Here is a 21,019-nt window from a genome sequence, read left to right on the forward strand (position 1 = left end):
GATTGGAGGGCCTGGGGCCCACCGGTCTCGAGGGCCCCCCTCTGACTCCCCTGCCCATACCGCAAAGCCCCCTCTGGGCCTGCTGCAACTGCCGCCCCTTTTCTTTCCAGGAGGAGGAGGTTATGGGCAGAGGTGATAGGTGGCAGTGAGTGGGTCTGGACCAGCTGGGCCCACTAGAGCCAGGGCTCACCTAGTTTTATAGTAGGTTTCCCACTGGCCCAGTCCAACCCTAGCCCCAGATATATATATCTCCTTTCTGGAAAAGGACTAGAGTTTATATAGTGTGAATAGTACAACACAATGATGTCAGATCCCCTATATTTATCATCAATATATCCTTTTAAATATCTACATCTATCCCAGTAACATATAAAGAGCCAGAGGCTATTGAAGAATGTTTTTTTTTTAATGTCATATTGCTTATTCTGCTGAGGTACAATGAATGAAATATGTCCTTTTTAGTCCTGTGTCCAGGGTCATAATGACATAAATAAAGGTAAAATGCCAGATGAAGTTTACCAACTAATACCTTCATATAAAGCAGGTCTCTGATATGGAAGTATCCTCAATTTACTTTGCAAACAACACCTGCTGATATTTTAGTCTAAACCTGTTCAGTGTTTTCTGCAAATGTCTCTATTTTATATATTTTCATATAGATATTAGGCAACATTTTCAGAAAAATTCAAGTTGTTAAATTACAGAGGAGTTGTTTATTTTTCTTGCTAAACCTTCTTATTCCAGTCCTTCTATTAAGGGCACAAAATCCTGCAGTGATACGAACAATGGGCTTTTCTGATTTCATAATTGTTCAAAGGGGTGGTTCACCTTTGAATTAACTTTTAGTATGATGTAGAGATTGATATTCTGAGACAATTTGGCTTTTCATTTTTTTTATTATTTGTGTTTTTTTTTAGTTATTTAGCTTTTAATTCAGCAGCTCTCCTGTTTGCAATTTCAGCAATCTGGTTGCTAAGGTCCAAATTACCCTAGCAGCCATGCAATGATTTGATCAGAGATATAATAAGAGAATAAGAGACTGGAATATGGATGGGAGAGGGCAGACATAGAAAGAAAAGTAATAAAAAGTAGCAATAACAATAAATGTGTAGCCTTACAGAGCATTTGTATTTTTGGATGGGGTCAGTGACCACCATTTGAAACTGGGAAACACAGTCAGACAGGGCTGGGCCGCCGCGGCAGGACGCTAAAGGCATTGGTCGGACACCTCCTCCCAGTGTGCGCATGCATGTGCGCAATCTCAACTGCGCGCATGTGCAAGTGCCAAAAGAAGACGAGGCAGCGTAACAAAGGGAAAGGGCAGGGGAGGGAGTGACGGAGGAAGATAGCTACAATTTTAACACAGTGGTTTACCTTTAAATTAACTTTGAGTATGTTATATAATGACTACTTCTAAGCAACTTTTCAATTGGTCTTCATTTTTTTGGAATTAATTGCCTTCTTCTTTTGACTCTTTCCAGCTTTAAAATAGAGGTCACTGAGTCACATCTAAAAAGCAAATGCGCTGTAAGGTTAGAAATGTATAGTTATTTTTACTTTTTATTACTTATCCTTCTTTTATGGACCTCTCCTTTTCATATTCCAGCTTCTTATTCAATCAGTGCATTGTTGCTAGGGTAGTTTGGACCCTAGCAACCAGATTGCTGGACTTACAAACTGGAAAGCTTCTGAATAACAAGCTACAGTAAATAGCCTAAAAACACAAATAATAGAAAATGAAAACCAATTGTAAATCATCTTAGAATATCACTCTTTATATCATACTGGTTGGATCAAGCACATGGTACTGTTTTATTATTATTATTATTACAGAAAGGGATGCACAGAATCCAGGATTCTGCTTTTCAGCAGGATTCGGCCAAATCCTTCTGCCCGGCCGAACCCTAATTTGCATATGCAAATTAGGGGCGGGAGGGAAATCACGCGACTTTTGTCAGAAAACAAGGAAGTAAAAAATGTTTTCCCCTTCCCACCCCTAATTTGCATATACAAATTAGGGTTCGGTATTCGGCTGAATCTTTCATGAAGGATTCCGGGGTTCGGCCGAATCCAAAATAGTGGATTCGGTGTATTCCTAATTACAGAGAAAATGTAAATCATTTTTTAAAATGTGGATTATTTGGATAAAACGGAATCTATTGGAGATGGCCTGTCTGTAATTTGAGCTTTCTGAAAACCGGGTTTCTGGATAATGAGAAGTGTCTGTGCCCTTAGATAACCAATGCCATAGTGAAGGGATAAAAGTGAGGTGAAGGAAGTGATAAAATAGCACCTGTAATTAGGGATGCCTGAGGATTCGCCCTTTTTCAGCAGGATTCAGATTCGCAAACCAGGCAGTAACCAATCAGTGACTTGAGGGGGAGTCACATGGGTCATAACTGTTGCTTTTGAATCGGAGCTGAATGCTGAGGATCAATTGCAAAGTTGCTGAACAATTATGTCCCATGTGGCCCCCCTTATAGTCACTGACTAACTCAGAGTTAGAGAGCTGAAAAGCAGCAAGTATTGTTCTGTTAGACATCCAGTCACTCCAGCCTTTATACATTACATTTTTGCCTAACTATATTAGAAATGTTTTTTATTTTGCACATCCTATTTATCAAGTTTTTTTTTTTACACTGAACTGTTCCTTTAAGAGCAGCTTAAAAAGAGTGTCTATAGTGCTGCACAAAATGAATAGTACAAAATCCTGAAAAAAAGGCCATCTACAAACTGCCATCATGCTGAAAGTATATCTTCTGGGCATATTTATCAAGGGTCGAATTTCAAAGTGAAAAAACTTCGAAATTCGTATTCAAAAAGACCAACCGACATTAAGTCAAAGTTGTTTTTTTTTTGGTCGAATAGGTTTGCTTTTGATCGAATAGGTCCGTTTGGCTAAATTCAAATCATCCGAATAGTGCATTCGAACAAATCCGATTCGAAGTTTTTTCCATAAACAAATACTTTGATTTTTTAAAGTCCACCAATTGACTCCAAATGGGTTCTAGGAGGTCCCCCATAGGCTAAAACAGCAATTCGGCAGGTTTTAGATGGCTAATGGTCGATGTCGAACTTTTAAAGAGACAGTACATAATACATTTTGATATCAGAATTTTCTAATTTTTTTTCAAATTCAAAATGAATTTTGACTATTGCCTAGTCGAATTACACAAAAAATAGCTCGCAAATTTAATTTTTTTTCATTCGAAAATTCACCTCAACCTTTGATAAACCTGGCCCTTAATGTGCACGTCGATATTTCAATAGCAGAAAAACATGACAGTGGGAATAAGGTAATATCCTTGGGTGCAACTGATCTCCTTAAGCTAGGGGTATTAAAGTGATCTTCCTTTGTAGCAATTTACACGCCACAAATTGTATTTAAACCTCAGCCTGTGGAGTTTCATTTGCAATATTTAATGACTATGATTTGTCTCACCTACACACCCACCGTAAAAACAAACTTGTACAAGTCTAAGGGGCTGATTCACTAAGGGTTGAATATCGAGAGTTAATTAACCCTCGATATTCAACTAGGAATTGAAATCCTTCGACTATCGAAGTCGAAGGATTTAGCGCAAATACTGCGATCGTACGATCGAAGGATTATTCTAATCGAACGATTCGAAGGATTTTAATCCAAAAATTGAAGGAATATCCTTTTATTTAGGAAAGCCTATGGGGACCTTCCCCATAGGCTAACATTGACTTCGGTAGCTTTTAGCTGCCGATGTAGGGGGTCGAAGTTTTTTTTAAAGAGACAGTACTTCGACTATCGAATGGTCGAATAGTTGAACGATTTTTAGTTTGAATCCTTCGATTCGAAGTCGAAGTAGCCCATTCGATGGTCGAAGTAGCCAAAAAAATACTTCGAAATTCGAAGTTTTTTTACTTTGAATCCTTCACTCGAATTTAGAGAGTGCATCACTCTCGTCTGCAGACCTAAACCAAAGAAGGTCAGAGCAAAAATAATAATGAATTCTTAGATGCATTTTGCTCAGACAATAGCAATAATTCTTCCCGTGTTTGTTTCATTGTCGGTCTGTCACACTCAACACTTAGATTATCTGAGCATTCCAACAAGACACACTGATCCATGCACAAAAAATAATTCCAAAGTTTTTAATAAATTAAAGCGTCATTAAAACTAAAATCCAAGTGTTGCTTATATGAAAATGTATCTCATTTCATTCACAAATATATATTCTCTGACGAGACAAAAGACATCAGAATGAGTGTACACTTACTATGTGGCAAAGAGCAAGTATACAGTATGTATGTATGTATGTATGTATGTATGTATGTATGTATGTATGTATGTATGTGTATATATACACACACATACATACATGTGTATATATATATATATATATATATATATATATATATATATATACATATATATATATATATATATATACACACACATACATATATATATATATATATATATATATATATATATATATATATATATAGGAGCACTTTCATATAAAGAAAATTGCATTTTAGCTCTAAGTATCCATTTCAAATGAATCCTTCTTGCTGATGCTGGAAATGGAATGCTGGGCTGCATGGAACAGGGTTATGCAGTGCACTGGTAATAATCAGCTGTGATAAAGCTTGCCAGTGTATTCTCAGAGGGAACATCAGGAATCCATCCAAGCAGATCACCTTCCTCCCCCTCCTCCACCGCCTCCTCCACCATTGCCTCCTTGGTTGCCAGCGTCAGACGCTCCAGACATCATTAAGAACAACACGACGGGAATAATGTACATCCACTGAAAATTAGAAACAATCGTTAGCACTAATTTTCTCTTTACAGCAATGTTGCCAGCTCATGTAAAGGCGCAGAAATTCAATTTAAGTGAACTGCAAATTGGAAGTGGAATTGGAAGTTTGTTAATTAAGGTCCAGCAGGGAGAATCATCCTAAAAGAGACAAATGACATACAACTGCAACTAAATACTGTATATATGGATATAACAACATATTTAAGCTTCTTAGCCAACTCACTAAAAATATCTGCCTTTCTGCTCTCAACAACAGACCTCAGGGTACCCAGTGCCCATCCTGAGGTGCCAATGTAAAGGTGTCTTTAGCTGGCAAAATGTAAGAAAAATAAGCTGGTACCTCTACAAAAAAACCACATTAACTCTACCCAATTTCTTCTTTCGACTCCCTCAATCCACATTCTTCTGTCTCCCAATTGTTCTTCCCCACTCTTCTGACTTATTTCTCCCCCTTCGTGACCCCCACTACATACATCACCTTACAATGAGTTTGCTAAATCTGCTGAGGCTGGTCTGATAGACTAGGCAGTTCAGGTACTAAGAGTACATAGCTAAAGTGGGCTGACAGCAGCAAATTTGGTGCTGGGGTAATCCAGCTGCAGATGTTTTGACATTGGATGGGGTGGAATAGCTCATGGGTAATCTAAAGATACCAACATTTCATCTACAGCAGAACAATAAATTATTATTTAGCATGGCAGGTGTGTTAAAGGACCAGTGACATCAAAAATAAAAAAAATTTGTTAGTATACATCGAAAAATAAACACCAAATTAAACTTTAAAATTGCAAAACCTTTATTAAGAAATAACTTACTGAAACTCCACTTCCGCTCCTGTTCAGAAAAGGCGACAGGGCGACGATCCATCCTGCAGTGCTCTACTTCTCCTCCCTGGCTATCTGCCATATTGTACTGAAGCATGTGAAGCTGCGTTGTGAATTTCGGATCCCTTGATGTACGTGTATGAAACAAGCCCAAATGAAAAGAATCCCAGGACCTGTGTACACAGACATTACCTCTCCAGAAGCCGCAAGGCAATGCACGGCTCCCCCGTCATCTTCCAGCGCGTTCCTTGGCTATACGTACCCAGGCGGTCCCATGTCAGTAGTGCCGGAGATCAGTAGCCACCCAGAGCCCAGACATGACTTGAAATCCGGTCACTTATGGAAAGCACCTTTCCCAGGTAATACAGCCTGACATCCCACCCTTATGTCTGGACATTGCACTGTCCTACAGCACAATTGCCTCCATCGGCCTCGCGTGATCCCGCCCTGCGAGGAGTATTCTCAAAATAACTACTTGCACAGCCAGTCACCAGAATACTACAGGCTCCGGGTGGCTACTAATCCCCGGCACTACTGACATGTCCAAGTAGCCAAGGACCACCTGGGTACGCATAGCCAAGGGACGCGCTGGAAGAAAACGGGGGAGCCGTGCATTGTCTTGCAGCTTCTGGAGAGGTAATGTCTGTGTACACAGGTCCTTGGTGGGATCCAATGGCACTAGAATGGCGCCCCAGAGCGGGGTGAGATAAAATCTCGACAGTGGCTGCTTGCACAGTTCCCACTCAGTCCTTCCATGGCTATGCTTTTCCTGGGATTCTTTTCATTCGGGGTTGTTTCATACACGTACATCAAGGTATCCGAAATGCACAACGCAGCTTTACCTCGCTTCACATGTGGTCAGTACAATATGGGAGATAGCCAGGGAGGAGGAATAGAGCGCCACAGGATGGATCGTCGCCTTGTCGCCTTTTCTGAACAGGAGCAGAAATGGAGTTTCGGTAAGTTATTTTCTTAATAAAGGCTTTGCAATTTTAAAGTTTAATTTGTCTTGGTGTTTATTTTTTGATGTATACGAGCAAATTTTTTTATTTGCCCTATAAAAGCAACACTCATGCATACATTCTGCTACCCAATTTCATTATTACTACTCCACTGGAGTTTTCTGCATATCCAAAAGCACTGCTTCATAATAATTATACAACCACCCTAGAGGTATTGTCTACAGAACTACCACAGTGAGCAGAAATGAAATGTGAAGAGAGTCCCATCACCGAAATATAGAAAATCAGTAAAGGTAGAAAATGCTCTTCTATGAGCTATAATGCATCCCAACTACAGCTGCTGAGAGAGAACCTACTAATTCTTAAGGATGTACAAGGCCAGGGATGGGTTTGTTACAGGCATCTCTGAGATCTGAGAAAGGCAGCATGTATCCTGTGGCCACTGCTCATCTGCCCTCAGAAGGCGAAATAATGGAGATAAAGAGATTATATATATATCTATCTATATATCTATCTATATATCTGTATGTATATATATATATATATATATATATATATATATATATATATGTGTATGTGTGTATGTGTGTATGTGTGTATGTGTGTATGTGTGTATGTGTATGTGTGTATGTGTGTATGTGTGTATGTGTGTATGTGTGTATGTGTGTTGTGTATGTGTGTATGTGTGTATGTGTGTATGTGTGTATGTGTGTATGTGTGTATGTGTGTATGTGTGTATGTGTGTATGTGTGTATGTGTGTATGTGTGTATGTGTGTATGTGTGTATGTGTGTATGTGTGTATGTGTGTATGTGTGTATGTGTGTATATATATACACATACATCGCGCATCAGCTTATGCATACTTTGTACAAACCATGTAACCAAAAGTGTCTCTTTTTGCCAAATTCAGATAAGTTCTCTTTAATCCAATTGTTCCTTAAAGTTGTATAATGATAGTGCTGGGTTAATTTGTTTAGTTCAGTATATGATATAAGCCACACACCCATGCACCAGACTGATTTTAATTGCAACACATGGATGAGCTGCATTTTTTGTTTTTGTATATATATATATATATATATATATATATATATATATATATATATATATATATATATATATATATATATATATATATATATATATATATATATATATATATATATATATATATATATATATATATATATATATAGTCTGTTTATCCACAGTAAATACCGTTGGCTTGTTTTTACATAAGGTTATATATGAAAAGTACCATTTTATTACAGGAGCCAATTATGACCATCATAAATGAAACTAGTTGTAAAATCCCTGTTTCTGAAATACATTGATGAATTAGTAATGTGACGTAGCACAACTAAACTCTTCTCCGCCCCCCTACTTCATTACCTCTATAAGGAGAAAAATGGAAGGTACAGGGTATGGCAAACAAGGAGGCCATGTGAAAAAAAGTATTTGATATTTCAAATAAATCTATAAATTTTGCAACTGATCATGGTAGCTCTAAATGTACTAATTGAGATTATGTCTCAGAACTCAGAGCAAAGAAAGGTGTAAAGGAATAGAAGTTTAGGAGTAGAGAGAGAGAGAGTTGATGAGAATTACTTTAAATCCTCAGGCCTGCTGTCCTGGCTCCCTCGGAACCTTCGCCGAATTGGTTAACATTAGCAACATTGCCCCTCCCAGAATAATATACCACTGTGAGGAGGGAAAGATAAAACAGGCAGTCATAAAAAGCCCTGTTTATACGTTGGCTAAAAGGAGGTTCTCTCAATCGGCTTCCATAATGTTTTGTTAGGGATGCACCGAATCCAGGATTCGGTTCGGGATTTGGACTTTTTCAGCAGGATTTGGATTCAGCCGAATCTTTCTCCCATGCCAAACCGAATAATAATTTGCTTATGCAAATTAGGGCGGGGTAGGGAAAATTGCGTGACTTTTTGTCACAATAGAAGGAAGTAAAAAATGTTTCCCCTTCAAATTAGGATTTGGTTCGGCCGAATATTTCTCAGAAGGATTCGGCCAAACCCAAAATAGTGGATTCGGGGCATCCCTATTTTTTGTATTTTCGAAAAAGTTATTTTATATTAAAGCAAGTTGAGTCCTGTATGAGGAAGCATACATCAATATCATTAGTAGAAAAACACTAGTTTCTATAGTTGAAATTTAATCAAACCTTAAACTTACATATTTGGCAAAGAATGACTTCTGCTCTTGGGGATTCTTTGCTTTTTGGGCTTGTTCCATTTCCAGACGTTCAATAAATGCTGCTGTTTCAGGTCTAAAGAAATAAATAAAAATATAAAGGCATAGGTATACTCTTAAAATAATGGTCAACTAATAAGTGTGCGTGCCTGTCTAAAGTGTAAAGGTTCACACAGCTAACTGTTTAAAGATGTTCAATGCCCAATATTTCAATATCGTATCACCTCCCCCGACTTTCTATCTATATATCTATATATCTATATATATATCTATATATATATATATCTAGCGAATAAAGTACTCCTCTTGTAAAATAGTTACCGGGGAGTTCCATGATCATATAAAAATACGAGGCCAAAGGTCATGGAACTCCAAGGTGACTTCTAATATCCTCAGGGGTACTTTATTTATTATAATACACATGTTTCAGTGAATCATGTGACAGGACATCACTAAGCGCCGATTATAACCAATTACATCACTAAGTACCATATATAAGGATATAATTTACAGGATATTCGAAGCTCTTGTGTATATCTATCTATATATCTATCTGTATATATTATATAAAATACTGCCCCCCCATTGTAAAATAGAAGTCAATTGTAAGAAGTTAATGACCATAAAAAGGCACAAGGCCACAGGACATATAGGACAGGATAGATAAGTGCACACACATTCAGAAACAGAAATATGAACTAGAACATTACACTCACACTGCTGCAGCTATTGGCTGCTGAATATGGACAGTGGTGTTAAACATTTCCAAGTCCACATCCTCCACCTCTGCACCATTGCAGGACCCAGGGAAAGTCACAATGGAAATGCCAATGACATTTCCTGAAATATCTGTGTGAACGGTGATTTCGTCAGAAAGATGGGACTCAACCATGGAACACTGTAAAGAGAAAAATAAAAAATAAAAAAAGGTCAGTTGGGCCGGTATGGTTCCTTCTCTTGTACCAACACAATAAACCTAGCCGCAACATATTAGACAACTTACTGCTCGGACAAAAGATGTAACATATTCATTGACCTCTTCTGTAATACCCAGTTTTCTTGGGATCCTGATTCGATAAAGCCCATTCAGGTTGGCTATATCCTATAAGGTTAGAAAAACAATGTAAGAAATGTCTCAGCATAATCATTACATTTTAATAGAAACAAATAAATAAAGCATCAATTTATCCAATGCCTTTGTAGTTACAGATGTTCTCTTATGGTTTTTAAGCCTACTCACCCGTAATTTGTTTCTCTCATCTTCTGTGAGTTGCTTCTGCAGAATGGATATGCTCTGCTCTGCTGTCCCACTCCAGAACAAAGATCCTCTTTTCTTAAAATCGATGCTATCATCTGCGTGAGAACATAAACAATGACACGTATGCCAATTATTCATACCAATTAGGGATGCACTAAATCCAGGAATCATGCCTTTTTCAGTAGGATTTGGCCAAATCCTTCTGCCTGGCCGAACCGAATCAGAATTTGTATATGCAAATTAGGGGAGGGAAATCTCGTGACTTTTTCAAAAATGTTTTCCCATGCCTATGTTACTATGACATTTTTTGGTTACCCATCATTAGTTAAACAAATAATTGCCAACGTGTGGCCTATAGTACAAGTATACCACACACTAGATTAGGGATGCACCGAATCCACTATTTTGGATTTGGCCGAACCCCCGAATCCTTCTCTTATATATTCGGCCGAATACTGAACTGAATCCTAATTTGCATATGCAAATTAGGGATGGGAATGGGAAATACATTTTTACTTCCTTGTTTTGTGACAAAAAGTCACGTGATTTCCCTCCCCACCCCTAATTTGCATATGCAAATTAGGATACAGTCCGGCCAGGCAGAAGGATTCGGCCGAATCCGAATCCTGCTGAAAAAGGCCGAATCCCGAACAGAATCCTGGATTCGGTGCATCCCTACACTAGATACAAGGATTTGACAGGTTGAACAAAAAGTAATGACATCCAAACCATGGCCATTCAGCTTTTAGCATGGTACAACTCCCAACATTTACCATCTAATGACAGTTATATTCTTGCACATGATTAAGTCGGATTGCTGCATGTAAATAGTATTCTGTTATTATACTGATACCCGTCTGTTCTGTCAATGTATTGTTTTATTGTACAGTGCTGTGAATACAGGCTGGGAAAATAAAAATATACACATATATATAGAAGAACCGGGAATTTCTAAGGCAATTTCTGGGCACCCAGACAAACATCCACTTACCGAGTTCAAAGGAATGCTCGAGTTCAAGGTTGGTTCCGCAGCTTTCTGACTCTCTTCCATCTCCTGTCTGAATAACACAAAACAATACATATTTACAGGTGGATGTTCAATTCATTTTTATCACTTGAAGACTGCTGCCAGCAAACAGAAATTAGCTGATTATTCCCATTTTTTGTTAGGAGAGAGGAATTAGGGCAGCCAACCTGGCATGTGCGCACAAGTTAAATTGTCAGTACATGATAAGATCCGCATGTTGTCTGAGGGTGAGATATGCCCACCAACACGATATCGGGTTAATCCGACCATTTGGCTCTAGGGCCAAACAATCGGATTATAGCAGGGGTCTCCAAAAGGTAGATGGGGATCTACCAGTAGACCTTTAGCTGGTGATCAGTAGATCTCAATACACTGTCCACAAACAGCTTGTCTAAACCACCCTCCTATTTCATGCTTTTCATTCAGAAATGTATTATGTTACGATTCCATAAGAAATAGTTGTTTATTAAATATAGCAATATACATTTTCTCACAAATCAATATTTAAATAATATTTTCCCTGGAACAGAATGCTAACAATGATTTTATGGATGTAGATCATATTGGGACATCATCACTAGACCTCGTATTAGTAAAGTAAGGTCACTCCTGGATTATAGAGAAGGAAATGGGTCCTAGGACATCATAACCTAGCCGATGTGTCCTCGATCACAGGAAAAATCAAACCTGCCCAATTGATATCAGCCAGATTTTTGGCCGGATATCAATCAAAAGCCCCCACACACGGGCAGATAAGATGCAGAATTGGTCTAAAGCAGGGGTCCCTAACTGGCGGGCCACGGGTAGGGTTGCCACCTGTTCTAAAGAAAATGTACTGGCCGGTGGCAGGAACAAAAAGGGGTGGGCCGTGATGTAAAAAGGGGTGGAGTCACACACAGTGATGTAAAAGGGGAGGAGCAACATGTGTGATGGACAGAAACCTGAAAAAAAGGTAAGTATTGAGCAAATTAGGGGCGGGCCAAGGGCTTTTTCTTAAGGGTATTACGAATTACCGGCAACTACATTACACTACGGCCTTGGCAGGTGTTTTACCGGCTAGGCCAGTGAAATACCGGCCAGGTGGCAACCCTAGCCACGGTCCACTACCTGGCCGCAGATATACTTGAACTGGGCCGCCACGTCGAGTACTAATTTGACACTGGTGTGTCCGTATTTTTTGATGCGGAATGTGCGAAATGTGACAGGTCACATGCATAATTTGGAGCTGGTGTGTCTGAATTTGACAAGGCACAAGCAAAATTTAAAGGGATACTGTCATGGGAAAAAAATTTTTTTCAAAATTAATCAGTTAATAGTGCTGCTCCAGCAGAATTCTGCACTGAAATCCATTTCTCAAAAGAGCCAACAGATTTTTCTCCATAATTTTACTGCATATTCATAAGCACAATATGGGTCACCAGATAGAACCATAAACCCTTAAAAACAACGTCCATTCCTGTTTCTTTGTCACTGCAACTACATGCTGTGTTCTCTCTCGGCTATGCCTTCAAACCCAGAAAACTTAGGGTAGGTGATACCTTGTATTGGCTAACGTCTTATAAATTTGCTTTAGGCATGGTATAACACACAACTAAAAGTTTATATGTCCACTTCATGGTCCATGTACAGGGTTGCTATTGCAGTTTATTGGTTTGTGTTTGATAAACAATAAATTAAAGGGATACTGTCATGGGAGATTTTTTTTTTTTAAAAAAAACATCAGTTAATAGTGCTGCTCCATCAGAATTCTGCACTGAAATCCATTTCTCAAAAGAGCAAACAGATTTTTTTATATTCAATTTTGAAATCTGACACGGGGCTAGACATCTTGTCAATTTCCCAGCTGCCCCAAGTCATGTGACTTGTGCTCTGATAATCTTCAATCACTCTTTACTGCTGTACTGCAAGTTGGAGTGATATCACCCCCTCCTTTTTCCCCCCAGCAGCCAAACAAAAGAATAATGGGAAGGTAACCAGATAACAGCTCCCTAACACAAGATAACAGCTGCCTGGTAGATCTAAGAACAACACTCAAAAGTAAAATCCCATGTCCCACTGAGACACATTCAGTTACATTGAGAAGGAAAAACAGCAGCCTGCCAGAAAGCATTTCTCTCCTAAAGTGCAGGCACAAGTCACATGACCAGGGGCAGCTGGGAAATTGACAAAATGTCTAGCCCCATGTCAGATTTCAAAATTGAATATAAAAAATATCTGTTTGCTCTTTTGAGAAATGGATTTAAGTGCAGAATTCTACTGGAGCAGCACTATTAACTGATGCGTTTTGAAAAAAATGTTTTCTGATGGCAGAACCCCTTTAAGCGCCACACGCAGTTCACACCCCCCCAGTCTTTTAGAAAAAGATTAGGGCTTTACACCGGTCCCTGGGGCAAAAAAGGTTGGGGACCGCAGGTCTAAAGGACTGATATCACCAGCTTTAATCTGCCCGTGTATGGCCACTTTTAGGGCAGAGACACACGTGGAGATAAGGGGAGATTAGTCGCCCAGCGACAAATAGCTTCTTCTACGGGCGACTAATCACCCTTTACTGCAGTTCGCTGGGCGACTAAATCTCCCAGAATCTCCACGTATGTCTCTGCCCTTAAGCGTTAAATAGATATCTGTCAAGTAATTCCACATAAAATGCAAATGAATGCTAATAAACTCCCATATCAAAGAATAGTTAACTACAGTATATGTGTATATATATTATATAGTGGGATATCCTGTATGTACCCTGCAGTGTATATTGTAATCCTGATGTCTATACTCAATATCTAATGCACAATATAGAATGTCCTTTGTACTCAGAGGCGTGTTACCCTCACAGGGGCCTAGTTAAACCGGGGGCCCAGAGTAAGTTTAATTCCAGCCCTACCCAAACAAAGATGGAATTGATTTTCATGGGGGTTAGTGCCCTGGTTCAAATGTGCTTTGTGTTAGTAAATGTGCCCCAGTGTGTCTGTAATAAATCTAAATTCAGTCTGTCCCAGCTGTAGCTTTAATTCCCCCTGAGCACAGTCAGCAGCTCCCAGCAAGCCGCCAGTCCCCAGTATATACACCTGCTGCCCGTCATTGAAACGCACTCACCTTGAGCCTGCACACAGAGCCCTGAGCAGCCGCCGCCGCTAAAAGGAGAGGCAGCGCAATAAGCCAAGCCCAGCGGTTACCGAGCACTGTACCCGATATGGGACCGGCCCTTTGCCCTCCTAAACAACCGGCTGCCATGACAGAGAGGGGAGGGCCGGTGTAACTAGCACAATTCTTCACCTCTTTGGTACAAGCGACAGACTGCGCATGCCGGATGTACCATGAATCCTCACCCACAGGGGTGTCACAGTTTAGGTTTGCGCTGATATTAACTTATTTGAGACAGATATTACAAAAACGGTATCGCTAGTATATTCAGGGATCGTAAAGGCGCATTGCGGGTTGCAGAAGAACTATTTTATAACGGGATACTTTATGCTGAGGAGATGAAACGCGTGTTTCAAGCCTCTTTTTAGCGAACCAAACGGCTTGGGAACCTGTAGTGACGCCACGGTGACGGGGCCATTTGAGGACGCGCACAATGAAATCAGTTTGCGTCAGGTATAACTTTGGGTGGGACGTGTGAGCCGTCGAGTGGTCTGTGGTGGGTTACCAACGTACTACCACTAATTGGTAGTTGGCACATTAAACCAATAAAGAGTTGGAAAGCTACTAGTACTACTACTACTACTACTACTACTGCTGCTACTACTACTACAGTCCTTTATTAGGGTCAACTGCGCGGGGAGAGGCAGCAACATCATGTTCGTTCAAATAGTTTATTTATATATACATATTAAGCAGAGTTGTTGTCTAATTTTCCAAACCCCCTAAGGGACAGATTTGCCCGTCACCAGAGGGGTAACTACAGAGGGGGGAGCAGGAGGTATAGGGACCCCATAAGGCCTTAATACATATACAGTTTCAATAGTTATTGGTAAAACAGCTCAATCTCTAGACATTTTTGTGGCCAGCAGGTTTTTACCGCAAAATTACCTGAAATTGAGGAAAGTCACTGGAAAATGTGAGACTGCTTGATTGATGGGGCACAGGGCAGTTTTCCAGCCAAATTAGGCTACTAATTTAAAGCCCAGGCGGGTTTTGAAAGTACAAACTAGCCAAGGTACAGATTTGGGCCACTTTTTGGGCCTTTGGCTGGTTTGTACTTTGGAAACCAGCAAAAGTTTTTTCTTGCCCTAATGTGTCAAGTCTGCGTCTCCCAATGCATGTTGGGTAATGTAGTGTTTAACAATTTGCCGACTGCCCCAAGTTTAATGTAAGACTACAATACCCAGCATGCAATGGGACTGACTTGTGTAGCAGTCGGGATTTAACAGATTTTGGACTCTGTACCCCAGTCTCCCATTCCTCCTAAGCATTCTCACATTTTCCAGTGATTTTCCTCAAGGTCTGACAATTTTGGGGCAAAAATCTGATGGCCACCAAAATGTCTATAGGTTGACCTGTTTAACCAATATTTAGTGAAATTGTATTAGGGATTTATAGGGTCCCTATACCTCCTGGGCCCCCCTCTGTAGTTACCCCCCTGGTGACGGGCAAATCTGTCCCATTTTGCTTCATGGAAAAATTTGAAAAATTCCATTCAGTGAGTATTTGCTATTCCACATATCTGAGGGCAAGGTTATTATATTAAAATGAAATCATGTCATCATAAGACGTCTGTCTGTGGAGCTCTTGGACATGCTGGGGGGGTATAAACATTCCATTATGTAGGCCTTGATGATGGTCTTCAAAAACAACTATTCCTGTTTCTTTGTCACTGCAACTACATGTTGTGTTCTCTCTCGGCATTGCCTTCAAACCCAGAAAACTTAGGGTAGGTGATACCTTGTATTGGCTAACGTCTTATGAATTTGCTTTAGGCATGGTATAACACACAACTAAAAGTTTATATGTCCACTTCATGGTCCATGTACAGGGTTGCTATTGCAGTTTATTGGTTTGTGTTTGATAAACAATAAATTAAAGGGATACTGTCATGGGAGATTTTTTTTTTTTAAAAAAAACACATCAGTTAATAGTGCTGCTCCATCAGAATTCTGCACTGAAATCCATTTCTCAAAAGAGCAAACAGATTTTTTTATATTCAATTTTGAAATCTGAAATGGGGCTAGACATATTGTCAATTTCCCAGCTGCCCCAAGTCATGTGACTTGTGCTCTCATAAACTTCAATCACTCTTTACTGCTGTACTGCAAGTTAGAGTGATATCACCCCCTCTCTTTCCCCCCCCCCAGCAGCCAAACAAAAGAACAATGGGAAGGTAACTAGATAACAGCTCCCTAACACAAGATAACAGCTCCCTGGTAGATCTAAGAACAACACTCAATAGTAAAAACCCATGTCCCACTGAGACACATTCAGTTACATTGAGAAGGAAAAACAGCAGCCTGCCAGAAAGCATTTCTCTCCTAAAGTGCAGGCACAAGTCACATGACTGGGGGCAGCTGGGAAATTGACAACATGTCTAGCCCCATGTCAGATTTCAAAATTGAATATAAAAAAATCTGTTTGCTCTTTTGAGAAATGGATTTCAGTGCAGAATTCTGCTGGAGTAGCACTATTAACTGATTTGTTTTGAAAAAAACATGTTTTCCGATGACAGGATCCCTTTAAGAACCGATTGCATCAATGGTACAGGTATGGGATCCGTTACCTGGAAACCCGTAATCCAGAAAGTTCTGGATTACGGAATGAACAACTCCCATAGACTCCATTATAATCAAATAATCCAAATTTTTAAAAATTATTCCCTTTTTCTCTGTAGTAATAAAACAGTACCTTGTAATTCATGCAAACTAAGATATAATTAATCCTTATTGGAAGCAGAACCAGCCTATTGGGTTTATTTAATGTTTACATGATTTTCTAGTAGACTGAAGCAATGAAGATCCAAATTATGGAAAGATCCGTATCCAGAAAACCCCAGGTCCAGAGCATTCTGGATAAGGTCCCATACCTGTATAATATAAATATTAGCACTTATTACTATTGGTCAGGGATTCAGTGATGAAATCATCCCAAATTTCCCTAACACTCAAGTGATCAAATTTGCAGCATAGAACCCCTTGTTTGGTGATCTCCCAAATGAGGGAATTAATACTTGTATGAACAACGTAGTTTTTTTTTAGCAGAATAGTGGTCAGAGTTAGAATACTTATGTTTCATGTGTTCTGGAGACCAGCAGGGGTTGCACAATCACTGCTAAATCCAATGTATATTAATAAAAAGCTATCTTTTTATGTATGTTTTTTTTTTTTTAACAGACATAGCTAATCTAACAGAAATATCAGACACCAAACGTAGAATTATTTATTTGATTGTGCTTAGTAAAGTTAAGCAGCATTCATTGTAATATTAGCTTGTGCTGCAAGCACTGTGAATGGGGGAATAGGGGTGTAACATGGACATTACACTAAAGAGCTTATTTAATCACACAGTAACTATATAAGTGCAGTTACCAAAAACAACCAATCAGCAATTTAAACAGACAAGCTAGAAAATAAACATAGATCTGATTAATTGCAATGGGTAACTGCATTGGTGCCATTTAGCAGCTATGTTTGTGCAATTTAGCAACCATGTTGGTACAGGCAGGGCTGCCATCAGGGGGGCACAGGGGGTACAAGGGTACCGGCTGTGCTGCAGTTTTTAAAATAGCCGGGACCCCCTTGGCAGCCCCAAAGCAGTGCCGCCTCCTCAAAAGTCCTGAACTGGCGAAAAGCAGAAGTCATGAACTGGCGAAGTCACGAAAAAAGCCGTACTGCCGAAGTCCAGAAGCCACAAAAAGATCTGAAGTCACGAAAAGAGCCGAACTTGAAGTCCTGAAGCCACGGAAAGACCCGAAGTCACAAAAAGAGCCGAACTTAAAAGTCCTCAAGCCACGAGTTCAGTTCTACTAAACACCAATGTGTGTTTTTTTATTTTTTTAAACCCTAGCCATCAATGTATTATTTTAATACTCTACAGGCCCCTGCCACCAATGGTTTTTCTTTAAATATTTTCTGGGGCCCCAATGTTTTTTTTACACTTGTAAGGGGGGCCCTGGTGCCAGCATTTTTTTTTAACTAATGGGGGGCCCTTACCACCAATGATTTTTAAAAAACTTTTATGGGGGCCCTGACTTGTTTCCTTACTAAAGGTGGCCATACACGGATAGATCCGCTCGTTTGGCGATGTCGCCAAACGAGCGGATCTCCCTCCGATATGCCCACCTTGAGGTGGGCAATATCGGGCTGATCCGATCGTGGGCCCTAGGGCCCAACGATCGGATCCTAGCGTTCACCAAACGGGCGGTCGGATCGCGGGACCGCATCAACGAACAGATGCGGCCGCGATCCAACGGGATTTTTAATCCCATCCGATCGAGATCTGGCCGACTTTCGGCCAGATCTCGATCGGGGAAGCCCGTCGGGGGCCCCCATACACGGGCCAATAAGCTGCCGACACGGTCTGTCGGCAGCTTTTATCGGCCCGTGTATGGCCACCTTTAAGCTTCTGAGTTAGAAGTAAGTGCACTATGGTCTTCCTACACATTGTTAACTGGGGGACTTGAGTTTAAATGCACTACAACCTTAGAATTCTATTATAGCTACGAAATTAAGGTTAAGTGCACTATGGTCTTAATACTCAGTTACACTGTTTGCTGGGGGACTTGATTTTAAATGCACTACAAACTTTGAATGCCAATATAGTTAGGGACTCATGTACAATAAGGGGCCTTGACGAGGCACTTGAGCTTACATATTTTGGCCAAAGTGTGGTACAGGTATGGAATCCGTTATCTGGACACCCGCTATCCAGAAAGTTCCAAATTACCGAAAGGTCGTCCCCTATTGACTCCGTTAGAATCAAATAATCCATATTTTCTAAAATGATTTCCCTTTTCTCTGTAATAATAAAACAGTAGCTTGTACTTGATCCCAACTAATATATAATTAATTATTGGAAGCAAAACCAGCCTATTGGATTTATTTTATGTTTACATGATTTTCTAGTAGTCTTAAGGTGTGAAGATCCTAATTAAGGAAAGACCCATTATCCTGAAAGCCCCAGGTCCCGAGCATTCTGGATAATAGGCCCCATACCTGTACTAACACCATATTATTTGTAAAAATTATTTTTAAAGGCAATTTTTCTTCTTTTTATTTACTTTGTTTTTATAATTTTTTTTAAATTATTTGCATTTTTCTTTTGACTCTTTCCAGCTTTCAAATGGGGGTCACTGGCCCCATCTAAAAACAAATGCTCTGTAAGGCTACACATTTATTGTTTTTGCCGCTCTTCATTACTCATCTTAATTTCAGGCCTCTCCTATTCATATTCCAGTCTGGTATTCAAATCAGTGCATGGTTGCTAGGGTATTTTGTACCCTAGCAACCAGATTCCCAAAGCTGCATACTGGAGAGTTGCTGAATATAAAGCTAAAAGCTGAAAAACTACAAATAATAAAAAATGAAAACCAAATGCAAATTGTCTCAGAATATCACTCTAAATCAGCGATCCCCAACCAGTAGCTCGTGAGTAACATGATGCTCCCCAAACCCTTGGATGTTGCTCTCAGTGGCCTCAAAGTAGGTGCTTATTTTTTAATTCCTGGCTTGGAGGCAATTTTTGATTGCATTAAAAACAGATATGCTACTGTAGGCTGCCAGTCCACATAGGGGCTACCCAATAGCCAATCACAGCCCTTATTTGGCTCCATGCAGGAACATTTTCCATGCTTGTGTTGCTCCCTAACTCTTTTTACATCTGAATCTTGCTCACGGGTGAAAAAAGTTGATTCCTTTGATTCCTGCTCTAAATACTAAAAGTTAACTCAACGTTGAACAACGCCTTTAAGTACTGAATAGAAATATCATAACACTCACCATTGTGCATGAGGAGGCTCTCCCTTACCTTTCACCAAAATGAACAGCAATGTCAGAGCTGTACTGTACTTGAATATTTTTATGTACAGTACTTCCCATAATTATGAATACAGTACTTTTTATAATTATGAATACAGTATTCCCCATAATTATGAATACAATACTTCCCATAATTATGAATCTTATATAAGAATACGGATGATATCTCTATCATTAAAGGGCATCATTAAAATCCCATTTTTACTTTACTTTAATGAAAAAGAAACCTATCTCCAATATACTTTAATTAAAAAATGTGTATTGTTTTTATAAGAAATCTGACTGTATGCAGTGAAATTCTCCCTTCATTTACTGCTGTGGATAGGAATTGTCAGACGGTCCCTAACTGCTGAGCAGGGAAACAATCATACTTATGAACAGCAGGGGGAGCCCCCGCCTTACTTCCCAGCCTTGCAGAACTCAAGCAGCTTTGTTTGTTTCCTTGTAGAGCAGCAGGCAACTGTGTATAGATTTGTATTGGATTTTGTTTTTGCTTTTACATCCCCTTTACTGTTTCCAACTTCAGCTGCAGGGACAAAGATCATGGAGCCAGATTTAAACAGATAAACTGGGATTCTATTTGGAGAATTATTTAGCTACAGCCACTGGTTTTGCAGATTTGGAGAAAGTTTGTATTAAAAAATACAAAAACTAAAAAATCCACATTAGTTACATGACAACACAGGACGCAGTGCAGTCTGTATATTCTGATTATTAATCAGTCTTGCTATATCGGCTTCTGGCAGATATTATATGACTTGTGCTGTTTTGATAATTTATGACGATCCCTAAGCAGCCCAGACCACACTGAGCATGTGCACATGTCTTGGTCTTGCAAAGATGTATAACAAAGTTACAAGATGGTGACCCCCTGTGTCCAACTTTGAAAGCATAAATCATTTGTTTGATTAGGCTTGTGGTGCAGTAAGTTCATGTTTATGTTTAGTGTACATAATACAGCATTTCTAGCCTTATTCTATTTT

At 39.6% G+C, this 21,019-nt stretch overlaps 1 protein-coding gene across 1 annotated transcript; it reads right to left on the bottom strand.

Annotated features, from left to right (window-relative positions):
• Window positions 1-3,978: 3,978 nt before the first annotated feature.
• emc10.L (ER membrane protein complex subunit 10 L homeolog) lies at window positions 3,979-14,307 on the bottom strand. The gene is given in 7 exon segments (NM_001098706.1): window positions 3,979-4,784; window positions 8,774-8,867; window positions 9,508-9,689; window positions 9,795-9,893; window positions 10,032-10,144; window positions 11,041-11,107; window positions 14,167-14,307. Coding segments are annotated over 7 exon segments (804 nt in total). The 5' UTR covers window positions 14,305-14,307; the 3' UTR covers window positions 3,979-4,673.
• Window positions 14,308-21,019: the final 6,712 nt, after the last annotated feature.

Source organism: Xenopus laevis, chromosome 7L (assembly GCF_017654675.1).
Source record: "Xenopus laevis strain J_2021 chromosome 7L, Xenopus_laevis_v10.1, whole genome shotgun sequence".
In the NCBI taxonomy this organism is placed as follows: Eukaryota; Metazoa; Chordata; class Amphibia; order Anura; family Pipidae; genus Xenopus; species Xenopus laevis.